Source organism: Balaenoptera ricei, chromosome 8 (genome assembly GCF_028023285.1).
Source record: "Balaenoptera ricei isolate mBalRic1 chromosome 8, mBalRic1.hap2, whole genome shotgun sequence".
Classification (NCBI taxonomy): domain Eukaryota; kingdom Metazoa; phylum Chordata; class Mammalia; order Artiodactyla; family Balaenopteridae; genus Balaenoptera; species Balaenoptera ricei.
Genome location: NC_082646.1, coordinates 107,395,549 through 107,407,954, shown reverse-complemented (window position 1 = coordinate 107,407,954; position 12,406 = coordinate 107,395,549). Strand labels below are relative to the sequence as shown.

The window sequence follows — 12,406 nt, the reverse complement described above, 5'->3', positions numbered from 1 at the left end:
ACTAAGGCAGAGAAGCTACTACCTCTGGAATTGGGGCCTGCCAGATCTGGCCAGGTGACTGAGGGAGTGCCAGGCTTAGGGGCTCAGTGTCTACAGAGAGGAGATCGGGGCCTGTACTGGGGACAGGGCCTTTAAAGAGGGCATGGGCGCTTTAAAGAGCGCCCCTTGGCCCCTAAGTGCCTTTCCTCTCCTGCCCAGCGGGGCTCTGCCTCTGATCTCAGCCCCTCAGGTCTGGTTCTAGGGCAGGGGCCTGGCTCCAACAATTAAGCAGAATAGGTACAGGGTGTGGCCACCTGCTTCCCCACAGACCAAATCAATGTTTGTGACACAGAAGCCAAGGGTGGCCTAGCCTCAGAGAACCCTTCAGTTTGTGCCAGCCCAACCCTGAGCCACTGTCCCAGGAGCTTGGCCGGGGCCTGAGGGGGCAAAGCCCCTTCCCCCATCATGTCATGAACACCTGTGTGGACACAAATAATGGTGGCTTCTTTATTCCCTGAAGTCCCCTTTTCTGCACAGAATATTTACAAACGGGGATGGGGTAGAGGGGCAACTTCGCCACCAAAATGCCACCAAATAATGGGCCGGGGAGCGGGGGCAGTGCTAAGATGCGCCTCGCGCAGGGAGAGTCCCTGAGGAGGGCCCGGGGCCCGGTGTGGCCCAGGTGCCCCGAGCGAGAGACCGGGCAGTTCCAGCAGGTCCGCAGCCGGGCTGAGGCTGGACCCGACAGCTTCAGGCCAGGTCGCTGGTGGGGGAGCCCAGCTGCTTGGAGGCCAGGAGCAGGCGGGTGGCCGCGCTCTCCGACTCGGCCTGCAGCCGCCGGTTGTTGTGCCGCAGGCTCCGCACCTCCTCCTCCAGGGCCGCCCTGTCTGCCTTCTCCTGGGGGGAGGTGGGGCGAGGCAGGAGTCAGCGTGGCCGGCCCCTGGCCCCTCTCCTGGGGCAGCCCTGTGACTCCCCACGACCCGCAGCCACCGTGTCACCTTCTGCAGGTCATCCTGCAGCTTCCTGAGCATGGACTCCAGGTGAGAGACCTTCTCAGACAGGCTCCCGGGTTCTGGCCTGAGGACATGGGATTCAGGACTCAGTGGGACCAGGGCAGGGGGCGGCACCATGGGCTGGGTTCCCAGACCCACCCGCCTGAGAGGGGCCCAACCCCTGTCTTCTGACTTGGGTGTTGTGACAGCAGAGCCCTGGGACAGAGCTTCACTCCAATGGGTGGGCATGAACACTGGGCACGGGGTGAAGGGGTAGATCGGGTGGGAGGCTTACTCAGCGTCAGATTTTGGAGTTCCCTTGGCATCTCTGCTCTCTGGGATGGGCGGCCCTGTGGGGACAGAGGGACCGTCTGGGCAGGGAGGTAATGGGAGAAAGCCCCACCCTGGCTCCGCCCGCAGCACCCTGGTGGCCTCACCCTCGCGGGAGAGCGACTCCAGGATGGTGTTGCAGGTGGAGGCGATCTCTGAGATGGACTGCCACTCGTCTTCCAGGGTCTCGCTGCCCGCCTCTGACATGACTGTGGGCACCGGAGCTGGGCTCAGCTAGGGAAGCGCAGGCCAGGCCTCCTCCCGCCCCGCTCCTAGGCCCCCATCTTGCTCCAGACTCACTTTTGCTGATGGAGTTCCTCAGAGACAAGGTTCGTGGCAAGAAGGAGGCCCTCAGCTCCGGGGCCGGGTCACCCCTGTCCTCACAGCCACTGGGGCTGCCTGGCCCGTCCTGGGGGTCAGAAGTGGGTATAGATGCAGTGACGCCCACCGTCACCACGGTGCCCACCCCTGCTCGTTGCGCTCCAGAGCATTGCTTCTGCTCACCTGGGTAGGGGGTGTCTCCCTGCCAGCACTGGGTGCTGTCGGCTTGGCCGTAGTGGCAAGGAGGAGGTCCGGGGTGGTGTTGGGCAGGACTGGGGCCTCGTCGGACAGCGAGCTGGGGAGAGCGGGGACGGCTCAGCACTGGAAGCTGCCCCCACCCGTGGACCCTGCTTGCAGAGGCCTTCCCGTCCAGCCTCATGGGCTAGAGGAGAGGGAAGGCCGAGAGGGCGCACCTGCAGGGTGATGGAGGGTTCTGGCTGTGCAGGAACTCAGTCCTCTCCTCGGCCAGGTCCCCAGGCCCTGGAGGACCACCGCCATCGTTCAGGCACACTTGCAGCAGCTGCTTCGTGGTGGGCAGTAGGGCCACTGCTGGGGCCTCATCCTGCACCGGCTCGGGAGCCCCCCGCCGGCTGGGCTCCTGCAGAGACAGCATGTACAGCTCCGAAAAGCTCCTGGGGGAGGAAGGAGTAGGTGGTCAGGCAGGAACACCAGCATCACCAGCCCCACTCCCAGCTGTGCCCGAGGCTCGCTTCCAGGAGGAGGAGAGCTCTCCAAACTCTCTGACAACACTGAAAAATGTTTGCCTGGCTACTGGCCATTTGTCCAGACCTCGGTTCAAATCGCAGTGCTGCCCTTGAATCCTAAGCAAATCACGCTGAATGTCAGTTTCTCCATCTGTGAAATGGGGATAATAGTACTGATCTCCTAGCTTGCTGTGAGGATTTAAATTACATGTGAAAACCACTTAGCATAGAGATCCAAAAAGTACTGCCTGGGGGCAAATCCAGCCTCTGCCTTTTTCTTTTCTCTTTTAGCAGATGTGCCTGTTTTTGTACTACTGAAAGCTAAGATTGGCTTTTACAGTCTTAAACAGTTGAAAGAAATAAAAAGAATATTTTATGACATGTGAAAGTCACATAAAATTCACATTTCAGGGTCCATAAATAGTTTTCGTGGCACGAGGCCACACTCATCATTTAAATGTCACCTCTGGATGCTTTTGTGCTACCATGACAGAGTCGAGTGGCTGCAGCAGAGACCAGATAGCCCAGAAAACCTGAAATATTTACAATCTGGCTCTTTACAGAAAAAGTCTGCATATCCCTGGTTTAATGCAGTAAGTAACCAATAGTGTGTAGAGAGTGTCTGTGAGAAATATAGCGGGGGCCGCTCTTGGATCTTTTGGGCAGTGAAGACGCGAGCTTAATAGGCTTCATTCTACCCATAAGGATAGTGCAGTTCAGAGAGATTAAGAGACGCGGGATTCTCTCAAGAAGTGAAGGCCTCCACGCGAGATTCCTGTCGCTAATGGCCACACGGGAGGCACCGGCTAGGCGGTGGCCAGCTGCCCGGTCCTCCCACCTCCCTGCGTCCCGATGTCCTGACCTGCGGGGTCGGCCGCTCTCGTCGGGGGTTAGGACGGTGACGCAGACCTTGGGCGCCGAGCGCAGCAGCTGGGCAGCGGCCTCGGGGCCGAGACTGGGCAGCGTCTGGCCGCACACGCGCAGCAGGCGCGCCCCGGGCCGCAGCCCCGTCGTCTCCGCGAACGTGAAGCGCTCCACGTGCGTGACGAAGCCCTCGGCGTCCACCTCGAAGCCCAGGCGGCCTTGGCCGTCGCGGGGCAGCGCCAGCTCGCGGGTCTCGCAGCCGCGGCTCACCAGCTGGGGCGAGGCGGGGCGGGGCGTGAGCGGGGCTGCCGGAGGAGGGGCCGCCCCAGCGCCAGCCCCGAGGACCATCCCAGGTCACATGGGCCCTCCCACACCCCCGAGGAGGGTATTAGCCACCCACCCCGCAAAAGAGGGCCTGGGGACCCCCAGTTCCAGCCCTGCCAGGCTCCCGGTGTGCCCCACGACCCCGACTTCCCCTTTCGCAGGAGAGGCGGCGGGAACGAGGGGTTCCAAAGCAGGCTCCTTCCCCGCCGCGCGCGCGCAGGGACCTTGCACCCCAGCCTTACTCCCGCGCCTCACCTGCAGGCGCGTCACGACCTCGCCAACGGCTTGGCCGGGGGGCCCGTCGAACCGCAGCATGATCGCCTCCCCGCGGCCGTGGTACAGGTCGAGCTGCTGCTCGGAGAAGGTCCAGGCCAGCACGTCGCGACAGGCGCAGTTGAAGACTACGCGGCCGTCGCGCGGCGCCACCAGCACCAGCGCCTCGGCCGAGATGCCCAGCAGGCATGGCACCTCTGCGCCGTCAGGGCCGCCCGCCTCGGCTCCGGTCGCGCCCCGCGCCCCGGGCGCCGCGCGCACGCCCCACACCAGCGCCCCTGCCGCCTGCAGCTCAGCGCCCGGGCCCCGGGGGGACGCCCGCCGCCTCCCGCCCAAGGAAGGCAGGCCGAAGCGGGAAGCCGAGTCCAGCGACGTGGTGGTCACCTCGTTGGTGGCCAGGTCCTGCAGATACTGCTGGCGCGTGCGCGTGGCCATGGCGTGGAACTGGCGTGCGTGGCCCGCCGCCTGCTCGCCATTGAGCGCCTTGGCCAACAGGAGGGCCCGGAAGTCGGCGTTGGCCGCAAAGGGACCTCCGCCAGGGGGCAGAGCTGGCCCAAAGGCCGGGGTGTCCTGGGTGCGGCTCACAGCCACCCTATGGGGAAGGAGGCGGTAGTCAGGGGCAAAGGGAGGGCCCAGAAAGACCTACCCTTGGCAGAACTGGAACCCCGGGCGCCCACCTGTAGGAGGTGTGCGGAGTGCAGGGTGCGTGGGCCCGCACAACTAGGAATACGTGCTGGAAGTGCGAGCGTATGGTGGTGGGGCAGAAGGGCTTGCTGCCGGGTTCCTGGAACACGATGGTCACAATGTTGTTGCCAATGTGGCGCTTCCGCAGGAGCTGGGGGTTAGAAGGTGGGGGATGTGAGTGAGACCTAAGAGCCTGGGCACCAGTGGCTCCCCCCAACCTGCCCCTGGTGAAGGCCTGGGGTGTTTGTCTTTGGGGAGGGACACTAGCCTGGAGAGTAGTTAGGGGTCAGCAGAGTTCAGACCAAGGTTCAAACACTGCCACCCACACAGCACCCCTCCATGGTCCCCAGAAGCCCATAGCCAGCCCCCATCCCCAGGGCCCCCTCACACCTGCTGCTGGTTATTGGGGGTGTAAGGCAGCATCGTGGACACGTGGAACATGATCTCATGGTCCTGGTACGTGGTGTAGAGGGAGTGCGTGCCCGTGGAATCCGCTGTGGCCAGGAAGTTGGGGACACCGAGGGAGAGCAAGGGAAATCTGGACGGCTTGAACCTGCCATCCTGCTTGCAGTCTGGAGCCTCTGTACCCCCAGCCAGCAGGTGGACAACCCCTTTCCACCACCAGCCAAGGTCCAGGCCATGAGCTCCAAGGGCCTCAGCCTTGGCTGCTTCCCTTCCCCTCCCCCCACAGGATCCAGCCTCCAGCCTGGGATTGGGATGGGGGGATGCTGAGATAGAATGAAGACAGAAATGAGAAATGGCCTGCTAACAGGGAGTCGGGGGCGGATGTCCCAGGAGAAGACAGATGTTGGCCCAGGAACCAGCATGTGTGGAGCAGCTGAGAGAGTGGAAGGCAGGCAGGAGGTGCTGGATAAAAACACCTTCCAGGGGCCCTGGGACCTTTCCAAGCAGGGAGGCAGGGTCTGGGCTGGTGGAATATGTGTGTTTGATGGAGAGAGTGGTGCCCACAAACCCCCTTGGCCCAGCTCAGCCAGTAGGGCACCGGGGCCTTGGGGGATAGTCCCAGCCCCTCCTCCCAGCCGTGGCTTGGCCTTTGCAGCCCTGGACCCACGTCCTCAGCCTACCCAAAGAACTCTCCACCCCCGGCCCCAGACCCAGGACAAGATGGGACAGAAAAGTGAGCAGGCAGCTGGTTTTCACCAAGGCAGCCTGCCCCTCAGCCTGGGTCTGCCCCCACCCCGGGCCCCCTGGGCCTCACTTTTGGTGTCCAGCTGGGCCCGGTAGCTCTCAAAGCCTTTGAGCCGCACCACGTCACCCAGCAGGGTGAGGAACTGCATGAAGGAGGGTCCTGCGTCCTGGTTGTTATACATCTCCTCCTCCGAGCCCTGGCCCGCCCGGCAGTACAGGATGCCCACCTTGCGCTGGAAGCTCAGCTGCGGGGGAGGGCACAGGCAGAAGGCACAGGCCTCAGTCACCCAGCAGCACCCCTGGGCCTTGGGGAATGGACCGGGACACTGGCCTGGGGGCGGAACTGCCTCCATGTGTGGCCTGAGCTCTGCCCTCTCTAAGCCACTTCTGTGTCCTCGCTTATCAAGTGGGTTCTGTCTCTCCTGCTCCCAGTGCTCAGGAGGGCAGAGGAGATCAAGGTGAGAAGGAACCGGGAGGGGGCTGGTTGCCATATGACCACAGAGGACATGATTCGTGGAAAGGACCCTGCACAGAGTGCGCTCGATCCCAATTAATGTCATCCTCCTTATCTCAAGGCCAGCCTGTCCTCCCCTCCTTCAAATGCCAGGCACCCTGAGCCCAGCCTCTGGAGGCCTGGAGCCCTGCACCACCTCTGCTTACTCTCTGCTCCCGGCTCCTGTGGCTCCTTTGCATCTGGGGTTAACTGAGCACAGCTCAGGGCGCCCTGCCACCATGCAAACAAGCCCAGGGCCCCTCCAGCTCTGGCCTCCCGTCTTCACGCTAAGCACGTCTACACCCACAGTCCCCACTTTCATTTCATCCCTCCTCACGCTACAGCCCCACTTCCACCCCAGCTCCTAAACCCCAAGGCCCTCTTATGGCCACGGGCACGGCCTCATCCTGGCACCCTCTCACCTTAGTTGGCACTTGGGACAACTGGAACTTCACTCCGCCTGAGACCCCAGGGACCTCAGCCTCTCATGTCTGGGCCTCTTCTCCACCCACGCTCTTCACCTTCAGTGGCCACAGCAGCCATCTCCATGGAATGATATCCCCAACTCTGCCTCCAGCCCAGACCCCTCTCCCGAGCTCCAGCTGCCCAGATGTCCTTCCAGCCCCTGGCACCTCACCTCCTCACTGTGACTCCCCCCTCCCACTCATCCTCCAGCGTCCCTGCCTCCAAAAACTACCACTCCCAGCGGCCGAGAAGCAGGGCAATCTCACAACACCCCCACCGTTCCAGTCGGCCACGAAGGCCATCCACTCTGTCCCTGGACTGTCACCTCCTCTTCACCTCTGCCATCATCACCACCACGTCTGGCTGGGATGACTACGACAGCCTTCAGCCTGGCCTCCAGTCTAGCCCCCACACTGCAGCCAGAGGGCTACTCAACCTCTCAGATCTTCCACGGCTCCACAGTGCCCTCAGGACCAAAGGCCAGCCTTTCCCACCCCTTCCCCCCAAGCCCTACTCCAGTCATGCTGAACTGCCCACAGGACCCTGACGTGACAGTTTTTAGTCTCTAAGCTTCACCCAAGTTGTTCCTTCTGTCCAGAAAATGCCTGCTCTTCCTGGTTTGGGCTCTTGCATTTCCTCCGTGATGCTGAACCAAGGAAGGGCTGTCAGCCCTACCTTGGTGCCCCACAGAGCCCTCAACATTGCCCTGTCACTGTTATCCTGCTCCATCATTATCCATGATTCTCTGCGGTCTCTCTCCCGCACCTGTCTGTGAGCTACTCAAGGACAGCATCTGGTCTAGACAGGTCTCCAGCATCCAGTCTGGGGCCTGGTACCAAGGCTTGAGGAAATGTTTGTTGAATGACTAACAGACTGAATGACAGAGGAGGAGAATCAGGGCCAATAGGCAGCTTTCAGCACAGGGTAGGGAAGGACCTTCAGCGGGCTTGAGTGGTCCCACAGTGGAATGGGCAGCCCCAGGAAGGAGTGAGCACCCCAGACTGGCAAGAGACCAAGCAGGGCGTTGCTGGGCAAACTGACAGGGAAGGAGAGGGACTGGCAGGAAGAGGGGGTGGCAGTCAGATCAGCGCACCTCAGCTGAAATGCACATAGGAATTACCTTGGGATCTTCTTAAAGTGCGGGCTCTGAGATTCAGTAGGTCTGGGGTGGAGCCCGAGAATCTGCATTTCTAACAAGCTCCCAGATGATACGGACGTTGCTGGTCTACAGACCTTACTTTGAGAGGCAAGGCTCCAGATGACCTCTGATGCCCTCCTTTTGAAAAGGCAGCTCTCCTGGGGTCCCCGTCCAGCCCAGGATCAGGGTCAAGGCTAGGTGGCTAGGAGCTGGGCAGGCTGGGTTCAGACCAGGTCTAGCTGTAGGGCAGGGGTGTCCCACCCACTTACCACTTGCTCATCCAGCGTAAGCAGCGTGCGGGGCACCTTCGGTGAAGCTGAGCCCAGGCGCAGGCAGGTCGGGCTCAGTCGCGATGCCACGTGCTCTAGAAGCTTCCTCGGGGACAGGCCTCTTGGGGGCCCTGGCGGCAGTGCGTCCTCCGAGATGGTGCCGCGGAGGGTCCGGAGCTAAGGAGGGGATACAGGGGCGCTCAGGATACATGCAGGCCATTCAGAAGGCAATCCTCGGTCTGATTCCCATGACCCCGGCCCACCTGCGTGGTCCGCACGATGATGCGGTAGCTGTGCAGAGTGCCCCCTCCGCTGCTCTCCTTCTCCTCCCGCCGCAGGCTCACTGCCACCGGGCCCAGCACCTCGTCCAGTCCGAAGAAGTTCTGGTGTTCTGGGGGGAGCAGGTGGTGGATGACCAGCTCCGCCCCCTGAGCAGTCCCACCCTCGCTCGACCACATCCATCACTAAGTCCCCACTCCAGGTCCCACCACAACACTAGTTCAGATCCTAGATTAAGTCCAGTCCCCTCGTCAGCCCTGCTCACGTTCTACCAAGCCAGATCCTGACTCCTGTCGGCACCTATACACTTGGCCCTAGGCCTCACCCCTGCTGCAGCCTCACCGATGATATATCTTGCCCCAGACCCAGGCGGGCCACGTCTGCCTGCTCCAAAGCCTAGATCCTGCATGGCCTCGCCCACCGTGCCCATATTCTTCCCCAGGATGTCTGGGGCCCTCCCTTGTGGGCACTGATGAGAACAGGGTTCCCGGGAGCAGGGGTTCAGTTTTCACCTCACAGAAATGTCCATAGGAAATCCCTCCCCAGCTGGGAGGAGTGTGAGGGTGAACCAGATGGGGGCAGCGGAGCATGCCTGGCTGGGTGGAGGCTGGGCTTGGTCTTAGGGAGGTGGTTAAAGCTGGGCAGCCTCGGCCCAGAGACAGAGCCTGAGCCTTCACGTCGCCAGGGACTTGACAGGGAAAGGGCAGCTCACCACAGGTGACAGGGGCCTTGGCCCCTCCCCAGCGGCCCTCCCCTCACCTTTGCCGTAGAAGTACTTGCGGTAGTAGCCAGCGCCCAGGTCTGCATGCTCCAGACTGTAGGCCGAGGTTCGGTTCTGTGGCTCCTCCAGGACGGACACGGCCGCGTTGGGCAGCGAGGGGGGCACAGGTGGAGACACTAGTCCGCCCAGCCCCAGCTCGCCCTCACCCCCGAGCTCACTCACGAAGCCAGGCGCCTCAAGCAGCAGGTCGGAGCCGGCAGTCTGGTCCTGAGCCGAGGCGGGGGTTCCAGAGCCCGCCTCTGCGTGGCCCCCCGTCCCCCGGGGCCTCGGAGCCCAGTCAAAGAGCAGGCTCTGCACGTCATAGTGGGCGAACCAGCGGGGCTCGGGCACGGGCGGGAACTCGGGCTCCGGCTCCTCGACCGGCAGCCCCAGCAGCGCCAGCGGGTCGGAGAAGAAGCGGATGGGGGGCGCGGCGGGGCGGCCGGTCTCCTCGTGGCTGTGGGCGCGGGCGCGAGGGCTGGCCGGTGTCGGGGGCCGGGCCTCGCCCGCATCGCTGCCGCTGCGCAGGAGCGGGCCGCGGGCTGGCCTGGGCTCGAAGGTGTGTGGCGTCAGCGGGGGCCGTGCCGGCTGGCGCAGCTTGCGGGCAAAGAGGTCATCGGTGGGTGCAGGGGCCGGGCCCCGCCGAGGACTCCCCACGCCGCCGGCCCACATGGGCGTGCCTCGGACCTGGGGACTTGGCTCTCCGGGTGCCGGGCCGCATTGGCAGGCACGGGTGGTTGGTGCCCAGCCGGCAGGCCGGTTCCTGCCCTGAGGGAGGAGGGGTCTGCTCAGAGGAGCCTGGGGAGAAAACAGGAACCCGGGCCCCCAGCCTGGTCCACCACGCGGGTTGACTTCCGGCCCCCTCCGCGACCATCAAAGCCGCTTCCGCTTTCCTGGCCACTTCCTCGTCTGCCTGGGGCTGAGGTTTCCAGCCCCCTCCTCCAGCTTAGTGCTGGGCAGGGCTGTCGGGGCCTTGGCCCTGAGGGTCTTGGAGCCTGGGCGGCCCTGGGCCTGCCAGGGCTCCCCAGTCACCACTCACACACCTTGGCTTTGGTCTGGGCCCAGAATGAGGGTCCCCACCAAGACCTGGCCCAACCGGACAGATGATCTGTCTCCGCTCGGACGGGAAACCCATGGGGCCACTGGTGTCTGGGTCCTGTCCACTTGACAAAAGGAGGACGTCCTGTCCCCAGAGACCTTCCTCCCTGCTCCTCCCACTTCCTCCAGGATCCCAGAGGAGCTGAGCACCCAGAGGCTGGGTCTCAATGCCCTGGCCCTCACGGCCTCAATACCTCAAGGACACAGGGGTTCCCAGGGAGCGCTGGCAGGGCAGCAGGAACAGCAAGAGGACTTCCTTCAGCACAGGAAGTGGCCCCAACTCTGGGCCCAGCCCCCTGCCCGGCCCCACATCCTGAGGAAGGTGCTGGGGTCACATTAGCTCAGTCATGGGACCTAAGTCAACCTAACCTGAAGGACAGGCCTGGGCTCACCCTCTTGCAGGCCTCTGTAGCCTTATCTGGGGGTACGGGAGGAAGTCATGCTGACCAGGCCCCTTTGCTGGAACTGGGACCCATGGGGACTTCTGCCTACCTGGCCTCACTGATGCTGAGAGTCTGAACCCCATATGACAAACAAACTGAGGTCCAGATAAGGGGACGCTCTGACTGAAGCAATTCCGTATCAGCTAGGATTTGAACCTGGGTCTGCCAATCTCCAGGGCCTAAACATTGCTGTACCTCCCCACTCCTAACCCTGTGTGAGTAGGTGTGGGGCAGGTGGGGGGTTGGGCTAAAGCTTGAGGTCTCACAGGATGTAAGAGTGAGACACCCAAGGCCCCAGGGACCTGCTTAAGTGCGGAAAACGTGTCGAGACGAGGGGCAGATGCAAAGGGTGGTATGAGAACGTGAGGGGGAGTCACCCTCAGGTGAAGCCAGGATGGAGTGGGTGGCTGGGACAGGGATGTGGGTGACCCACTAGGGGTGCAGGCACCTGCTGGTGAGTCTTTGTGCATCATCCAGTGACACTGTGTAGGGCTGGGCTAGGAAGGGATGGAGGCAGAGGCTCTGCACCCCTCAGCTAAAGCTCCAGGACCAAGTAAGGCTCCGAGTGCCTCCTCCCTTGGTTTCTCCTAGGACAAGTTTGTGACACTGACCCTGAGTCTCTGTTCTCTCACCTCTAAAATGGGGTTAACCATCCCTGTCCCCTCTCAACGCTGCTGGAAGACCGAAAGGAAGGTGAAGCGAGTGAAGCTGGCCTTGTGTTAAGTGTGTGGTGTCAGATGCAGGCCCTGGCTCCATGTGCCAGGCTCCAGGGCCTCGGCTGTGGTGTGTGTGAAGTGTGTGTGATGGGGGTGACAGGGGACATGAGGGAGGGGGTCTGTGCAGACCCCTGCTTCGTGTGGGTTGAGCTCTGTGTATCTGTGCGTGCACAGCCCATGGGCTGCCTCTTGCTCTGGCCCAGTGCCGGGCTCTGGCCTGCCTTGGGGGATGTTCTTGGGCTCTGCCCCCCACCCGGCAGCTTCACACAGGGTCCATTGAGGCCGGGACATTCCTCACGGCCTGTGTCACTGGGGAGGAGGGGGCCGGCCCGCTCCCACAGATCCGGAAGGCCTGGCTGCCCCAGGAGGAGGCGCTGGACGCTTCCCAGCACATCTGGAGGTCATGACCCCGTTTCTGCTGCCAGGGGGCGCGACAGATGTTTCCTCCCAGGCCAGGCCCGGGACTAGGGGGCGGTGTGCAAAGGCTGGGTTGGAGGCCGCCCAGGGAGAAGGGGAGCCCCAGAATAGGGGGAGCACACAGCCGACAGGCAGAAGGGCAGTCGCCAGTGCCGCTGAGAAGAGTCGGGAGCCACCGCATCCGCTCACCCGCACACCGGGCGGGCCAGGCCGTCCCGCAAAGGAGGTAGGGGGCAGCACCGGCCAGAGGCAGGGGACTGGACGTGCTGACTTGAGACTGGAGCCCAACGGGAGGTTGGGAGCGTGCAGACGGCGAACGCGGCGAGGACCCTCTCCCACCCGCACACCACCCGGGCCCACGCCAGGCCACTTTCTTCCCTGTTCCGCCCGACCGCGGTGCCTCCGCTCCCCCCTCTCCCGCCGGTACCTCTGCCGCCTCCTCCCGCGCTGGGGTCCAGCTGCCTGCTCTCCCGCTACAGCTCCGGGCGCCGGCTCCGCCTGGGGGCGGGGCTATGCCGGGGGCGGGACTGCAGCGGAGGGGGCGGGGCCGAGGCCGGCCCGGGAGTCTTCTGCGGCGGGAAGCGCAGCGGGCGGGGACTGGAAGCCTGGCGGTGGTCAGGGCAGCGGGCAGTCTGAGCGGCTGCCCCACGACAGGCCCGGCCCAGCCCAGCAAACTGTCGGGCCTCCAGCCCTTAGGCTGAGAAACCG

The 12,406-nt window shown here is 63.3% G+C and overlaps 1 protein-coding gene across 1 annotated transcript; it reads right to left on the bottom strand.

The window, feature by feature from the left end:
- Positions 1–462: 462 nt before the first annotated feature.
- SIPA1 (signal-induced proliferation-associated 1) lies at positions 463–12,204 on the bottom strand. Its single transcript, XM_059932012.1, has 16 exons — positions 12,126–12,204; positions 9,024–9,792; positions 8,249–8,376; positions 7,986–8,162; positions 5,691–5,865; positions 4,862–4,965; positions 4,465–4,622; positions 3,770–4,379; positions 3,189–3,463; positions 2,036–2,254; positions 1,806–1,917; positions 1,602–1,710; positions 1,409–1,510; positions 1,267–1,321; positions 978–1,056; positions 463–876 (listed from the first exon to the last, which is right to left on the bottom strand). The coding sequence occupies exons 2-16, from the start codon at positions 9,694–9,696 to the stop codon at positions 730–732; spliced, it is 3,123 nt and encodes a 1,040-aa protein (XP_059787995.1). The 5' UTR covers positions 9,697–9,792; positions 12,126–12,204; the 3' UTR covers positions 463–729.
- Between the last annotated feature and the right edge of the window lie 202 nt (positions 12,205–12,406).

Bases quoted from the DNA above. Each gene is read 5' to 3' on its own strand.
- SIPA1 (XM_059932012.1), bottom strand. From the start codon at position 9,696: ATGTGGGCCGGCGGCGTGGGGAGTCCTCGGCGGGGCCCGGCCCCTGCA. The intron at 5,866-7,985 runs GTAAGTGGGTGG...CCTCCCCCGCAG, and splicing joins TTACGCTGGATGAGCAAGTG to CTGAGCTTCCAGCGCAAGGT. The intron at 1,057-1,266 runs GTAAGCCTCCCA...CCATGTCCTCAG, and splicing joins ACTCCAAAATCTGACGCTGA to GCCAGAACCCGGGAGCCTGT.